The 13,097-nt window shown below is 42.9% G+C and overlaps 1 protein-coding gene across 1 annotated transcript in view; it reads right to left on the bottom strand.

The window, feature by feature from the left end:
* ADCY9 (adenylate cyclase 9) overlaps positions 1-12,863 on the bottom strand; it is a 210,918-nt gene extending 198,055 nt beyond the window's left edge. The window contains exon 1 of the mRNA XM_006897431.1: positions 11,165-12,863. Coding sequence (XP_006897493.1) covers positions 11,165-12,863 — 1,699 coding nt within the window. The remainder of the gene's footprint in view (positions 1-11,164) is intronic.
* Positions 12,864-13,097: the final 234 nt, after the last annotated feature.

Here is a 13,097-nt window from a genome sequence, read left to right as displayed (position 1 = left end):
AAGGAGAGGAAGACCTTTGGTGAGATGGATCGATTCTGTGACTGGAGTGGTGGGAATAAGTGCGTTTGAGATGGCTAGGTTGGCACAGGATAGAACAGCATTTAGAGCTCTTGTACATAGGGTCGCTATGAGTCGCAAGCAACTCGATGGCACATAACAACAATTATTTCACTTTATTTTCAAATTATTGGTTTCAAGCAGCATAGCTTTGCTATTAAGTAATAAATTAATAAATAAAATATGATGGCAAAAAGCTGTGCTGCAATCCCAAAGGCATGCAGTTCGAGGCCACCAGCTGCTCCACAGAAGGACAGGCAATCTCCTCCCGAGTGATTAACTGCCTCTGAAAACCCACTAGAGGGTCAGCTATGGGTTGGTTCTGACTCTATGGTACACAACAACAGTTTTTACAAGGGTCCCTATGAGTCACAGGCAATTCGAAGCACATAACAACAATAAACAATCTATACAATGGCTATACTTAACAAATAAATTAAATACTGATACACATAACAACATGGATGAAGTTTGAGATCATATTAAGTGAAAGGAGCCAGTGACACAAAAGGTCATACAATACATGAGTCAGTTTATGGGCAATCTCTGGAACAGGCGAATTCAGAGAGACATAGAGTAAATTACTAATCTTTACACAAATAACTTAAGTTACATGGCTTTTGCAATATACACTCCATACATTATATAAGTTCTACATGAAAATATTATTTGTGCATTATAGGCAAAAATTAGGGAGTAGTTGTCTGAGATCAGGAGGCTTTGGGGGAGAAATGGGTACCGGGTTTCTTTGTGGGGGTTGGTGATCACATCTGATTGTGTTTAAACAACTCTATAAATATACTAAAAGTCACTCATTTCAGAGCTACCTATTTTATATAGGTTAATTTATGGTACCGTGAATTAAACCTCAATAAAGCCGTTATCCATCACCCCCTGTCAAGTCTGTTGCACTGTGGTGGCTTGTGTGTGGCTGTGATGCTGGAAGCTGGACTGAATACCAGTGTTTCAAATACCAGCAAAGTCATCCATGGTGGGCAGGATTCAGGCAAAACTTCTAGACTAAGGAAAACCAGGAAGAAAGGCTTGTCAATCACCTTCCAAAATTCAGACCATGAAATTCAATCCCTACAGATCTCAGGGGAGCTTGTTCAAGACAGTGCTATGTAGTGCAAGACTTGGCAACATCTCATGCTGTTATATACAAGGGCACTGTAAGCTTGAGTTAACTCAATGGCAGCTAAGAATAAAAACAATAATAAAGCTGTTATAGAAAAACTTTTTCAAGAAATGGCTTAGAATTATCATCCACTCTAAAAACCTTGCTCATATTTCAAAAGGAGGAAAAGAGTCACAAACCCTGCAGTTGAAATAAAAACCTTATTGCACGCTGGAACAGAGCCAGAGTATATGGAAATGGAAATTTAATCACTACTAAATAAAGAAACATCGTGACCAGAGCTATGACAGCAAACATTTCTATTTGGTCTTAATATGGCAGAGGAGCAAGTCAGTATTTTCGCCTCACCAGACCCAAAATGATTCATGATTGCAATTTCTTCAGGGAGTCAAAGAGAAGACAGAGGGAATTAAGTTCTTCCAGCTGAAAAGTTTACTGGGAAATGTGTGAGAGCTGAGGAAGGGCTGTTGAACATTTGTGTTTGTTTTCATGGAATCCTGGAAGAGTAACTATCTGTCAGTTTCATCCCCAGGGAGGACAAAAACCAACAACTCTAAAGATATGTTCCCCCAGAAGCTGGACTTCACAGTGGGGTCTTTGCTGAGGGGCCATTTCCTAGTCAGGTTGGATGACACACAAGCCCAATAACAACACTTTCAGAACTAAGTAACATTTTATTTTGCTTGTCTTCTTTGCTTATTCCACCCAGTATACAAATCACACATACAAATGCTAAATTTCCATGGGTAGCTATCCTGTATGTAAGGAAGGACAAGGAAAAACCCAGTCAAAATTTTTATAAATGCCTTAATAAAGCCCAAAATTTGTCTTTTGGATCACAGTAGATGGTCCTGCACAAAGTGAGTGAAAAATTAAGAAAATTCCAAAAAACAAAACATAGCCAAACTTATTGGTCCAATAACAGCTGGTGGAAGCCCTGAGAATATGGCCCCTGGAGCTTGGAACAAAACTCACCCTTGTGACTCGGCCAAGCAACAAACAGGTAATATAGGGACAACACCAAGGAGATATACTCCTGAGACTAATCAACCACATGTTAGCAAAAGAGCAGCATTTACCTAGGAATGAGGCTCAGAAGGCAGGAAAGGGTAAGGCAGAGGATTAACAAAAATGAGAATCACAGGTTAAATTGTGGGCATTGTATTTAGCAACAACTGGTATGGATGGTTGAGTAGTGTTTCCTTTGTAAACTTTCACTCTGAAGTCACAATAAAAAGAAAACAACTGCCTTGTAATATTGTTGCTATTAGGTGCAATGAGTTTCTCTGTGGACAACAGAAAAGCACCACCCAGTGCTGTACCATCCTCACAGTCAACACTGTGACTGAGCCCACTGCTAAATCACTAATTCACCTCATCAAGGGTCTTCATCCTTTTCACTGACACCAACCACGCATGATATCTTTCTCCAGCAACTAGCCATTCCTAATAGCTTGCCCAAAGTACATGGCATGAAGTCTCATCATCTCACTTCTAAGGAGCATTCTGGCTGTATTTCTTCTTGATAGCTCTAAGATCCAACTGAGTCACTTCCTAGGTACTGCAGTTTCTTTCTTGGAGAAATAAATACACAGCAAATAGCTACAGGGACTCATCATCAGAAGCAAATTACCCCTTTGGAATCAATGATAAGAATATTAAGAATCCAGTATTTGCTCTGTGCCAGCACAGTGAAGCTCATTTTTTTGTTCACACCCTACTTTTCCCTCTCACTCCAAAATAATGTTCAAACCAGAACTGAAGCTTAATTTTGAAGTTTCTATGCATTTTTATTTTCTCTAAGTCATTTCAAGCATGTTCCTCAAACTCAATCAAACAGAGTTCTTCTAACTCTAATCTTTATAGAACTTTATAGAACATACTGGGTACTAAGAAGTTATGTGTAAATTAATCATCAATAATTCTATTTGCTGAGCTGGAATCAATTAGCAGCACAACAACAAAGGAAATAACTTATTTAAAAAGAATCTTACAGTTGGCAATTCTGCACATCAGAGCTCCCATAAAATAAGTGTCTAAAGTAGAGTCCATCATTTAAACACGGGACAAACAGCTACCATGACTTCCTTCATCATGGGAACAGAAGAAGAACTATCATTAACACTGTTATCGAAGTTTTTATAGAAGAATCTTGGTCAAAAAAGAGAAGATGGAGAACAGAATTTCAAACTTCCATGGAATCTACACTTTCTGAAGCCATGGAGACTGGATAAACCCCTATAATTACTGTCCTAAAAAAAGTATTTTAAATTAAAACCAAAAATATCCCCTGAAATCTTAAGATAAACAACAGTTTAACTTACTCAGTCAACAATGTCTGCCTTGAGCATTATGTTTTTTAAAGATTTATCTACATGAGATCCAAATAAAGACAGCAACTGTACAGATTAGACAGGAATCTAAGGGGAGAGTGAGTTTATGTTAATGGGGCAGGAGCAAGTCGGAAAAAGGAGGCTGAGAATGGTTGCGTAACTCAAGAATGTAATCAAGGTCACTGAACTGTAAATGTTGAAACTGGTGAGTTTGGGGCAGGTTTTGCCAAGTATGTTCTTAACTACAACGAGTAAACGAACAGGCACCATCTCCCAATCCTATTCAAACCTCAGCGATCCTTAGAGAATGGTGAGGATCTTAAAGGACATCTTGTTCAAACACAATATTTTGCAAATACACAGAAAGTGATTGTCCTGAAGTGCTTACCCAAGTTAGTAGGAGCTGGGAAACTAATCTTTTGAAACAAATTCATTTTTACAAAAAAAAGAAAACTTCTAGAAAATAATTTTCCATTTCTTAAAGAGTTCATTCACAAAATAAAGACTAACATTAATGATCATGGTGTTGACCCAGTTCTGACCCTCCAGTGGGTTTTTAGAGGGATGGATTCAAAGCATGTCTCTTCAGGATTGCAGTGCAGATTCTTACCACTAGGCCATCAGAGCTTCTTAATGCCCATAAGTAGTAGTATTTTCTCATGTGGGACAAGAACTCATTTATGAAATCATAGAATGCAATACAGTCCACAGACTCTGACTACTCAAACACAAAAAGAATAATAATACTCATTGTTCATTAATAATAGATAATAAACACTAATTAAGATGGGAAAAGCAAAACACGGTAGATATTTTAATTAATGTTATAAAACAAAGTATAAATGATTGTGAAAACAAAATCATCATTTGTAAACTTTCACTCAAGTTACAATTTAAAAAAACAAACAGACAGTATTGATTCCAACTCATGGCCGTCTTCTGTCAGTTTTCTCAGGCTGTAAAGCTGTCAGCAGCTCAACTGCTCCTGTCTCAACTTCCTCCTCAGGCTGGTGAGCAGATCTAAACTTCCTGTGGCCTTTCAGTTGGCAGCCAGCAGGCACACAAGGCTCTATGCCACAAAACAAATTAAAACCCTCTATTGTCGAGTCTGTTTTGACTTACAGCAACTCTCTAATCAATGGGGTTTCCGAAGCTGCAAATATTATGGCATGAGATTGCCCATCTTTTCCTCTCTATGCAGCTGGTAGATTGGAACTGTTGACTTTCTCAGTTAGTAGGTCAAGTACATTACACACTATGCCAGTAGAGCTCTGGAAAAATCAACTGAATCAATGTGAAATAGACCCCATTATTTAAAAGGCATGCCTTAAAATGGCCTGCTAGATTACATTTTAATACCCAACTCTACCAACCAAACACACTGTCGTCGAGTTGATTCCTACTCACAGCAGATCTATATACACAGACTAGGACAGCCCCATCGTGTCTTCCTGCCTGTCAATCTTTACAGAAGCATAGCTTCTGAAGTTTTTCCTGCAGAGCAGTTTGATGGATTCCAAACTGCTGATCTTCTGGTTAGTAACCAAGTACTAAGGCCACACATAAGAAAACAAATCACAAGTGTGTGAATTTTCCTCCCCTCTTCAAATAAAATTGTAAAAACTTTAAAACAAAAAGTAGTATTGCCTAAACAACTCCAACATCAATGTAAGTGCCTTAAAAGCAGTCTCTCTCACTCATACACACACACACACACACACACTCTCTGTCTCTTACTCTCTCTGGAAAGAATAGCAGTAACAAAAAGAACAGAATTTAATATTACATGAAAATCCATGAAATTATGCAGTAAAAATCTGCTGGAACTTTGACAAAAGGAGAAAGAAAAAAAGGAAGGGGGAGGAGGTACACTTGACTTTTCATGTGCATAGGTGATTGTTGAATCAAGAATCTACAGGAGTGACAGTGCTATAAAAGTTTGTCCTCTTGAAATCTCCATTTTAAAGGCTTAAAAAAAATGATTGTCTAATGTAAGGAGCCCTGGTGATGTAGTGTATTACACGCTGAGCTGCTCATCTACCCCAAGAGGAAGCAAGATGAACTGAGCAATGCCCTGCCCACCATAGAAAATCACTTCCTAGAATGAGTTCAGTGGGAGTCGGCTATGCCCCCATCAAAGTAATAGAATCAAGCCTTTTCAGGAAAAGAAAAAGAAAGCAAAATATAGACCTAAGGGCAAACATATCAACTATAACAATAAAAATGTGTTATTTAAATATTCCTACTGCCAAGGAAAAACTGTCAGATTGTCTGACTAAATATTTTATACAAGAAAATTCCTTCAACAAGAATTAAAATTAAATGATGGTGGTGCTCCAAGCGCATAAGACAAAGCTGTTTCCTATAATAAATATTTACAGCCTGGGAAACTCAGTGCAGGGGCATGGAACTGACTCAACAGAGGGTGGCCATGAACTGGAAATGATAGGATGGCAGTGGATAAGTGGTAAGTCAAGCCAGTGCACATTTTCTGGGTCTTAAACACATAGCAGGATTTCATTTATCCATATTCCCCCTGCAGACCAAGTTTCCCATTTTCTTCTTAAACAAAAAACAAAAATAACCACCTCAAACACACCCCCAAGAATCAACTCAACTCAAAGCAACCCTGTAGGACAGAGTCGAAGTGCTGCACAGGCTTTCTAAAACAATGACTCTTTACAAAGGCAGATTGATTCATCTTCTTGCTATGGAATAGCTGGTTTAAACTTTTCACGTTTAGGTTAACAGTTGAATGCCTAAGCAATGTGCCCCAGAGCTCCTTATTCACTAGGACCTCCCTAAGCCCTGCCTATTACCTCTCTTTCATCAGCCACTGGGACTGTCTGCAGCAAATGAACAGCAACCTTTCCTCTCTGGTGTGTTCTGTGTAGATGTCTGCAGTGTGGTGTCCCACAATAGTGCCCATATGTGGCATGAGGGCAACCGTAATATTCATTCATTCATATGTTCCACAAATAACTCAACAGCACCAGACAACAGCTGTACAACCAAGCCTGCAGAAGCCAGCACCCACAAATGTGGAAGGCCAAGACCCACCAGGAGAAGGAAATGAGCAACAGGGAAAAGTGGGGAGACTCCACCCTGTCAGAGGGGGGAAATTTTAAAAACCAGGAAAAACAAGGCAATTCCATCTATCATCGATGGGAACAGGTGTCACCATACATGTTAAACTATTTCTGGTATGACATCCAAAAGACATGATGCTTAGGAAAGCAGATTAATGAAGAAGAGGAAAACCCTCAACAAGATTAAGGGACTGATTGAGCAATGGGCCAGGAGAGAGAGTGAAGATGCCGGAGTACCAGGGCAGCATTTTATTCTCTTGTACACGGGGTTGTCATGAGTCAGAACTGACTCAGTGGCATTTAGTAACAACAACAGCATGACACAACAGAGGAAGCTGTAAACTCAGCTGTGCAAAGATCATGCAGATAGTATAGGACAAGTCAATGTTTCATTTTGTTACATAAGGGCAGGAAGACAGCAATCAGTAACAGTAACAAGTAATCTGGACAATCTCTGCTAAGAGATGCTAAGATTCAAGTGGGGCGGAGACAGTACATAAAGCAAAAGATGGAAAGGAGAGTGGCAGGGCCCTCACATTTCCCTTTTTCAAAGTCTGTGGAAAGACATTTCTGGAATCAGGGCTTCCAGAACTTTCCAAAACACAGCAGACTTAGGGGTGGGGCTTGCTGAGCTAGTGGTTTTCTTCATACTCTGTTAATAACTTATCCCCACTGTAGCTTAGGCTTTCTTTCATTTTCTTGGTTTTTTTATCTGTTGGCCAGTATTCACAGGCTCTGACATTAGTCGGAGGATAACAAGAAATGTTTGCACTAAAAAAAAAAATAAATAAATAAGTGCTGTACTACTGTAATTGTCAGTTTTCTGCATGCAAATTAAAGCTTCTGAAGAGCTTGAAGGTACACAGAATCTTCCAGTGTTTTGTTGAATGCTCTTGATAGAAGCATGTATGCACTATTCATTTTTGTTTCTCAAAAGGGAAAGGGTAAACTTCAGCTCATTCTGAATAAACATATCAGGCAACCAGGATGAACGAGACTGTGATACCTGTAATTTATCTACTCCCTACAGATGGTGCTGCCTGGTAAAGGCAGCTGTGAGAAGCTCCTGGCTGTGTGACAGGACCCAGGAGCTAACATGAAAGGCTCACAGAGTCATGGGGGAATTTGGCATTGAAAAGAATGCTCAAATTTGTAAGGGGCTGAAATATATCCCCAGCCCCCAAAGCCACTGTCTTCAAGTTGATTCCAACTCAGTAGCCCACCATCAGGTTTCTGAAGCTGTAAATCTTCAAGGGAGAAGACATCCTTGTAAGTTGGTAATGTTCTCAGACTTTCTGGCAGCAGCCTCACTAGACCCCAGGGCTCCTTCTGAAATACATTCTATAAGCCAAAACCCAAGAATTTATCTTCATACTTGAAAAATATCACTGGTCACCTTTGGAAGATGTTAATCTCATTCTAATTCAAGGCTAAAACTTTTCATTTCTCAATATATACTGCACTCAAGTTCACAGAAATCTTTTACTTAACATACTATTTAAGGTTAAAAAGAAAGAAGCCTACTGTGTACTCAGTTAAAAGAAACACTTAACCAAATTTACACTATTTGAGGTTAGAAAAAAAAAAAAAAAGAAAAAAACCTACTCTATCTTCACCCGCCTCCAATCCAGGTCTAAAACTTCCCATTAATCAATGTACAATATACTCCATGTTCATTCAAATAAATAGCATATTTTGAGGTTAAAAGAAGAAAGAAAAAAAAAAACAGTAAGTCAGTAAGTCTTGTAAATTTTTTAGACAGCAAGATCTCTGACCTATAAAGTGAAAAAAAAAAAAAAAAACCTGTCCAAAAATTGACCAAAAATGGACATTTACAAAGATCCAATGACTTGGCAATTTCCAGACAACATCTGGTTCTTTTTATTTTTTAAAATTCCATTAATACCCTGTATAAGTTCCTCCTTTGGTCCAAAATACTCAGGCAAGACACCTGAGTCATAAAGATGCCAAAATGTCACCAAAAGGGAGCCCTGAGACAATCAATTTTCCTTACCCTTAAAATCTGAAACAAAACTCACTCCTGTCACTTAACTTTCAGCCAAGCAGTAGACACACCTATAATGTAAACAGTAACACCAGCTAGGCACACACTCCTTAGAATAACCAGTCATATAATGTCAAAGGGGCAGCATTTGACCAACAGTAAAACTCAAAAGGCAGATGGGGTTCCAGAAAAAATGGATATGAGAATCACAGGGAAGAGGTAGGATGGCCGCAAAGGCATTATGGGTACTGGAATTAAAGTTACAAAACAAAATGTGACTAAATGGCTGAATGGAAAACCAATTTGTTTGGTAAACTCTCAAATGACCACACATATACCACCAAGCATTCCAGTCATGCTGCCACTCTTCTGCTACCTTCTAGCTCTAGAGTTAGCACATCCGCCCCAAAAGTACACAGAACTCAACTTAAGACCAACAGTCAAGCAGTGCCCCAGCTCCAGAACTGTTCTTTCTGCCTGAGCCCATCAATAATTCTCAGGGCTCCCTTTCCTGGGGCTTTTAATAATGTCATTATGCCATGTGTGGACACCACAGAACACAATCTGGCTTAGTAGATGGAAGTTTGTACAAATCAATCTATAAAAATCAATGTTATTTTACGCATACAAAGAAGGGGACTATTTAGGGAGGAGAAAAAGGAGTTAGAACTATAGCAGATCACATAAGTGCATTCTTCTTGGCATATATTGATACATCACTTCCCAGGCTTCAAAGATGTGTATCCTACACAAAAAAATCAGAAAAGAAAGAAAGACAGGAGAAGGGAAAGTCTGGAAAGACATCAAGAACACCAATAAAGAGCTCATACCATGGTTACAGGCTCATTTCAAGCCTGAAGAGGCAGGGAAGAAGGATATACACACTCCTCTGGGGGCTTCTCCACTTCAAATCATCAGGTGACCTGGGAAGTTCAAGCCCCAAAATGCTGAGGTCTAACTGGTAAGAGAAGCACTATGACAAATAAAGCATTAAATAAATGAAATAAAATAAATGAAAGTTGAAAACACAACATGTTAATATATGAAGCAACCTAAGCAAAAGACAAGGCTCACTTCTGAATCAAAACCAATGTCCTGGCTATTGAGACAATTCTGATTCCCAGCGATTACTGCACAAGGCAGAGCAGAACTGCTCCCCTGGGTTTCCAAGGCTGTACATCTATACAGAAGCAGACCTCATCTTTCTCCTAGGAAGCAATTGGTAGGTTTGAAGCACTGATCTATGTTTAAAAGACTTTAACCACTGTACCACCATGGAGCCTCCAGTGCGCACTTCAAAAATAACCTAAGTTCACTACCATCGAGTCAGAACCAACTTGAAGCTGGCCCCGTGCAGGTTTCCAAGGCTATAAACTACATGAGAAGACTGCCTATCTCAGAATTTGAACATCTAAAGAAGTGTGGCCTTCAAGCTGGTAGCAGAACTCCTTCCAGGCTCCATCGCCAGATTTAAAGTGTGCAGTTAGAAGCACTGAAAGTCATCTCATGCTCCAAGGCCTGAAGGGCAGGCAGGTTGAACTTCCTCATGCCTCATTTGACAAATGATGTCTTTGCATTATAGCACTGATGAAGAATATGAAATATATCAGGGACTACCAGAAGAACAAATAAGTCTGTGTTGGAAGTACAGCCAGAGTGTTCTTTAGATATGGAGATGGCATCTCTTGTACTTTGCACATGTTATCAGGAGGGACTAGTCCCTGGTTAAGGAAATCAGACTTAGCAAAAAAAGAGGAAGACTCAAGGATTGGTGCAATGGCTGCAATACAGCAGGGACAGGGAGGAGGGACCAGACCACCCGAGTCTCATTCTTAGTGGAAATGACTCAACAGCACCTACCAACAATAGTCTGACAACTAAAACAACTGAGCCTCAGAGGGAAAGGGCTTAAGGAAATAAATATTCTAAAGATAAGCAACTGACCTACCAGCCACAGAGCTGATAGAGGCCCTGCAGGAGACAGTAGATCCCACTCCCCTCAACCCAAACAGGATTTCAAGGTTGTAATCTTTATATCCATTCACTGTCCCATCTCCCCTCCCACCTCTGCAGAGGGTCAGTGAGCTGGAATCCCCAAACTTTGGGTTAGGAGCCAACATGAAATCCACTATGTCATCAAGGCAAGTAGAGGCTGGTGTTTAGTGCTTACAAGCTGGCTGTTGAAGAGCTCTGATACCATGTGGTCCCATGGCACCACTGTCATTCCAAATGGCGTTTTAAAATGCTAACAGTTGCTGATCATCCAAGCATTCCCAGAGAGATCTTTCCTTTCTGGGATCCTGTGGTGGTCAAGCCTGATCACCTTCTGCAATGTGATAAGAGATCAGGAAACCTGACTCCTCAGAAAAAGTCAAACTGATCCTGAGTGTCCCCCGTAGTGACGTGCCATGACATATCCCAGAACAACCAATCTGCCCAATACTGCCACTGGAAAGAGATTTGAACAATTTTTTTTTAACCTAAACACAACAGGGAGGGAAATGAGGCAGGCGAGGAGGCCCAGACACACACACATACATACCTTTAAGCTGGTCAGCCACCACGCTCTGCCCCAGGCGCTCAAACACTGTCCCATCTTCCATTTCATACCTATCATCTAAGTATCTGGCAGTGGCCTCGGAAATGTGGACCTTGCCAGCAACCCCGAGCTGCTCCATGAGGTTGGCCAAGTTCACGTCATTGGACCATACGTCAAATTTAAACCTCCGCATGCCCAGGATGCCGCAGAGGACTGTGCCAGTGTGCACACCCACACGCATGTTCACCATCTCCTTCTTCTCCTGGCAGAACTGCTCGATGGCTTTGATCATGCCCAGGCCCATCTCGATGCAGCAGTAGGCATGGTCGGTGCGTGGCTCCGGGCAGCCAGCCACGCAGTAGTAGCAGTCACCCAGCGTGCTGATCTTCTCACATTTGGTCTCCTCGCACAGGCGGTCGAAGCGGCCAAAGAGGTCATTCAGGAGGCCCACCAACGCGTGAGCCGACTTGTTTGCACTCATCTTGGTGAACCCCACGATGTCTGCAAACAGGATGCTGACTTCTTCGATCTGCTGCATCTTGAATGGGCGGAAAACAATGGGGGTCTTCTGTATGGAGGTCTTCTTTTTCCTGTTCTTGGGGCTGGAGGTGGCGTGCCTTTTGACAGAGTTCTCACTCTCCTCGTCGCCCTGTTTCATCAGGTCGTCGGCGATGATCCTGGGCATCACTGAATGGATCATCCTCTCCTTGAGGGCTTTTTCCACCTCCAGGTCCTTGCCGTGCATGATGGATTGCCCCACCTTAAGGAAGGTGCTGCGGGACCGCACCTGTGACATGACGAACAGGTGGACCCCGATGGCATGCGCGCACAGGTGGAGTAGCGCCCGGCTCAGGAGCTCCCAGTGCATAGCCCCCGCTCCCACCACAGCGGGGAAGCAAGCGGCATCTTGGAAATAGTATCCAAAGGTCTCAAAGAGCGAGGAGTAGGCCACCCCCAGGAACAGGCTCAGGTACAAAGGGAGGTGCATGACGGTGTAGAGCAGAAAGAGCACTTCGATGCATGTGGAGAAGCTGCCCACTTGAGACAAGCAGGCTGCAGGAGCCCTGGCGGCAAGTGTGTCATTGGCACTGTCCTGGAGTCCTGGGGGCGGGGACTGAACCTGGAAGTGCAAGGCCAGTGTCAGGGCACTGAGCATGATGATGAGGAGCAGCGCGGTATATCCGTAGTGGCGGGCGTACAGCTTCGTGAAGGTGAACAGAAAGAAACCCACGCACACCGCCAGGAAGCACAGGGCGGGGGCGACTAGGACCACCAGCCTGGCTCGCATGTGCACCGTGAAGTAGACGCTCCAGAGCAGGCAGGCAAAGCCGATGTAGAAGAGCGCGTAACGGAAGCGGCGCCGCGTCTGCGGGAAGCAGCGCTCCAGGCACGCCTCCTCCAGGTTCACCGAGTCAAACCTGGGGTCCCACCAGCGGCTGGAGGCCCGCTCGAAGAGCTGAGGCAGCTTCTTTTGATGGCGCAGGCGGCCTGCGCCGCCCACCCTGCGCGGCCCGGCCCCTGAGTCGCCCGAGCTGCTGCAGCTCGAAGAGATGCTGTACTTGCAGTGCTTCGGGTGGCTGCCAGACGACAGCTGCTTGGGGTGAATCTTGACCCGCACGCTGTTGCTGTCCCCGCTGGAGTCGCAGCTTACCTCAGTGCTGTGGCGGTGATGCAGCAGCTGCTGGTGGGGCGGAGAAGCCATGTTGCTGCACTGGGCAACTCTGGGACACGACCGCGGCTACCTGGGGGGCACAGAGCGAGTTACACACCAGTCTCTGTACGTCTGCGGCCACCTGGAGGCCGCGCGTTGCAGACACTCCCCTAAAGAGGGCCGCACCCCATCCCCGCACCCAGGGACCTGGCACCGTGTCTAGCCCGGGCGCCCTCGGCCAGTCAGAGCCCCCGGATGCCCGTGCAAACACACCTAGCACGGCGG

Source organism: Elephantulus edwardii, unplaced genomic scaffold (assembly GCF_000299155.1).
Source record: "Elephantulus edwardii isolate Elephantulus edwardi_28Jun2011 unplaced genomic scaffold, EleEdw1.0 scaffold00209, whole genome shotgun sequence".
Taxonomy (NCBI): domain Eukaryota; kingdom Metazoa; phylum Chordata; class Mammalia; order Macroscelidea; family Macroscelididae; genus Elephantulus; species Elephantulus edwardii.
The sequence above is the reverse complement of the archived record's forward strand: the minus strand, read 5'-3'. Positions and strand labels throughout refer to the sequence as shown.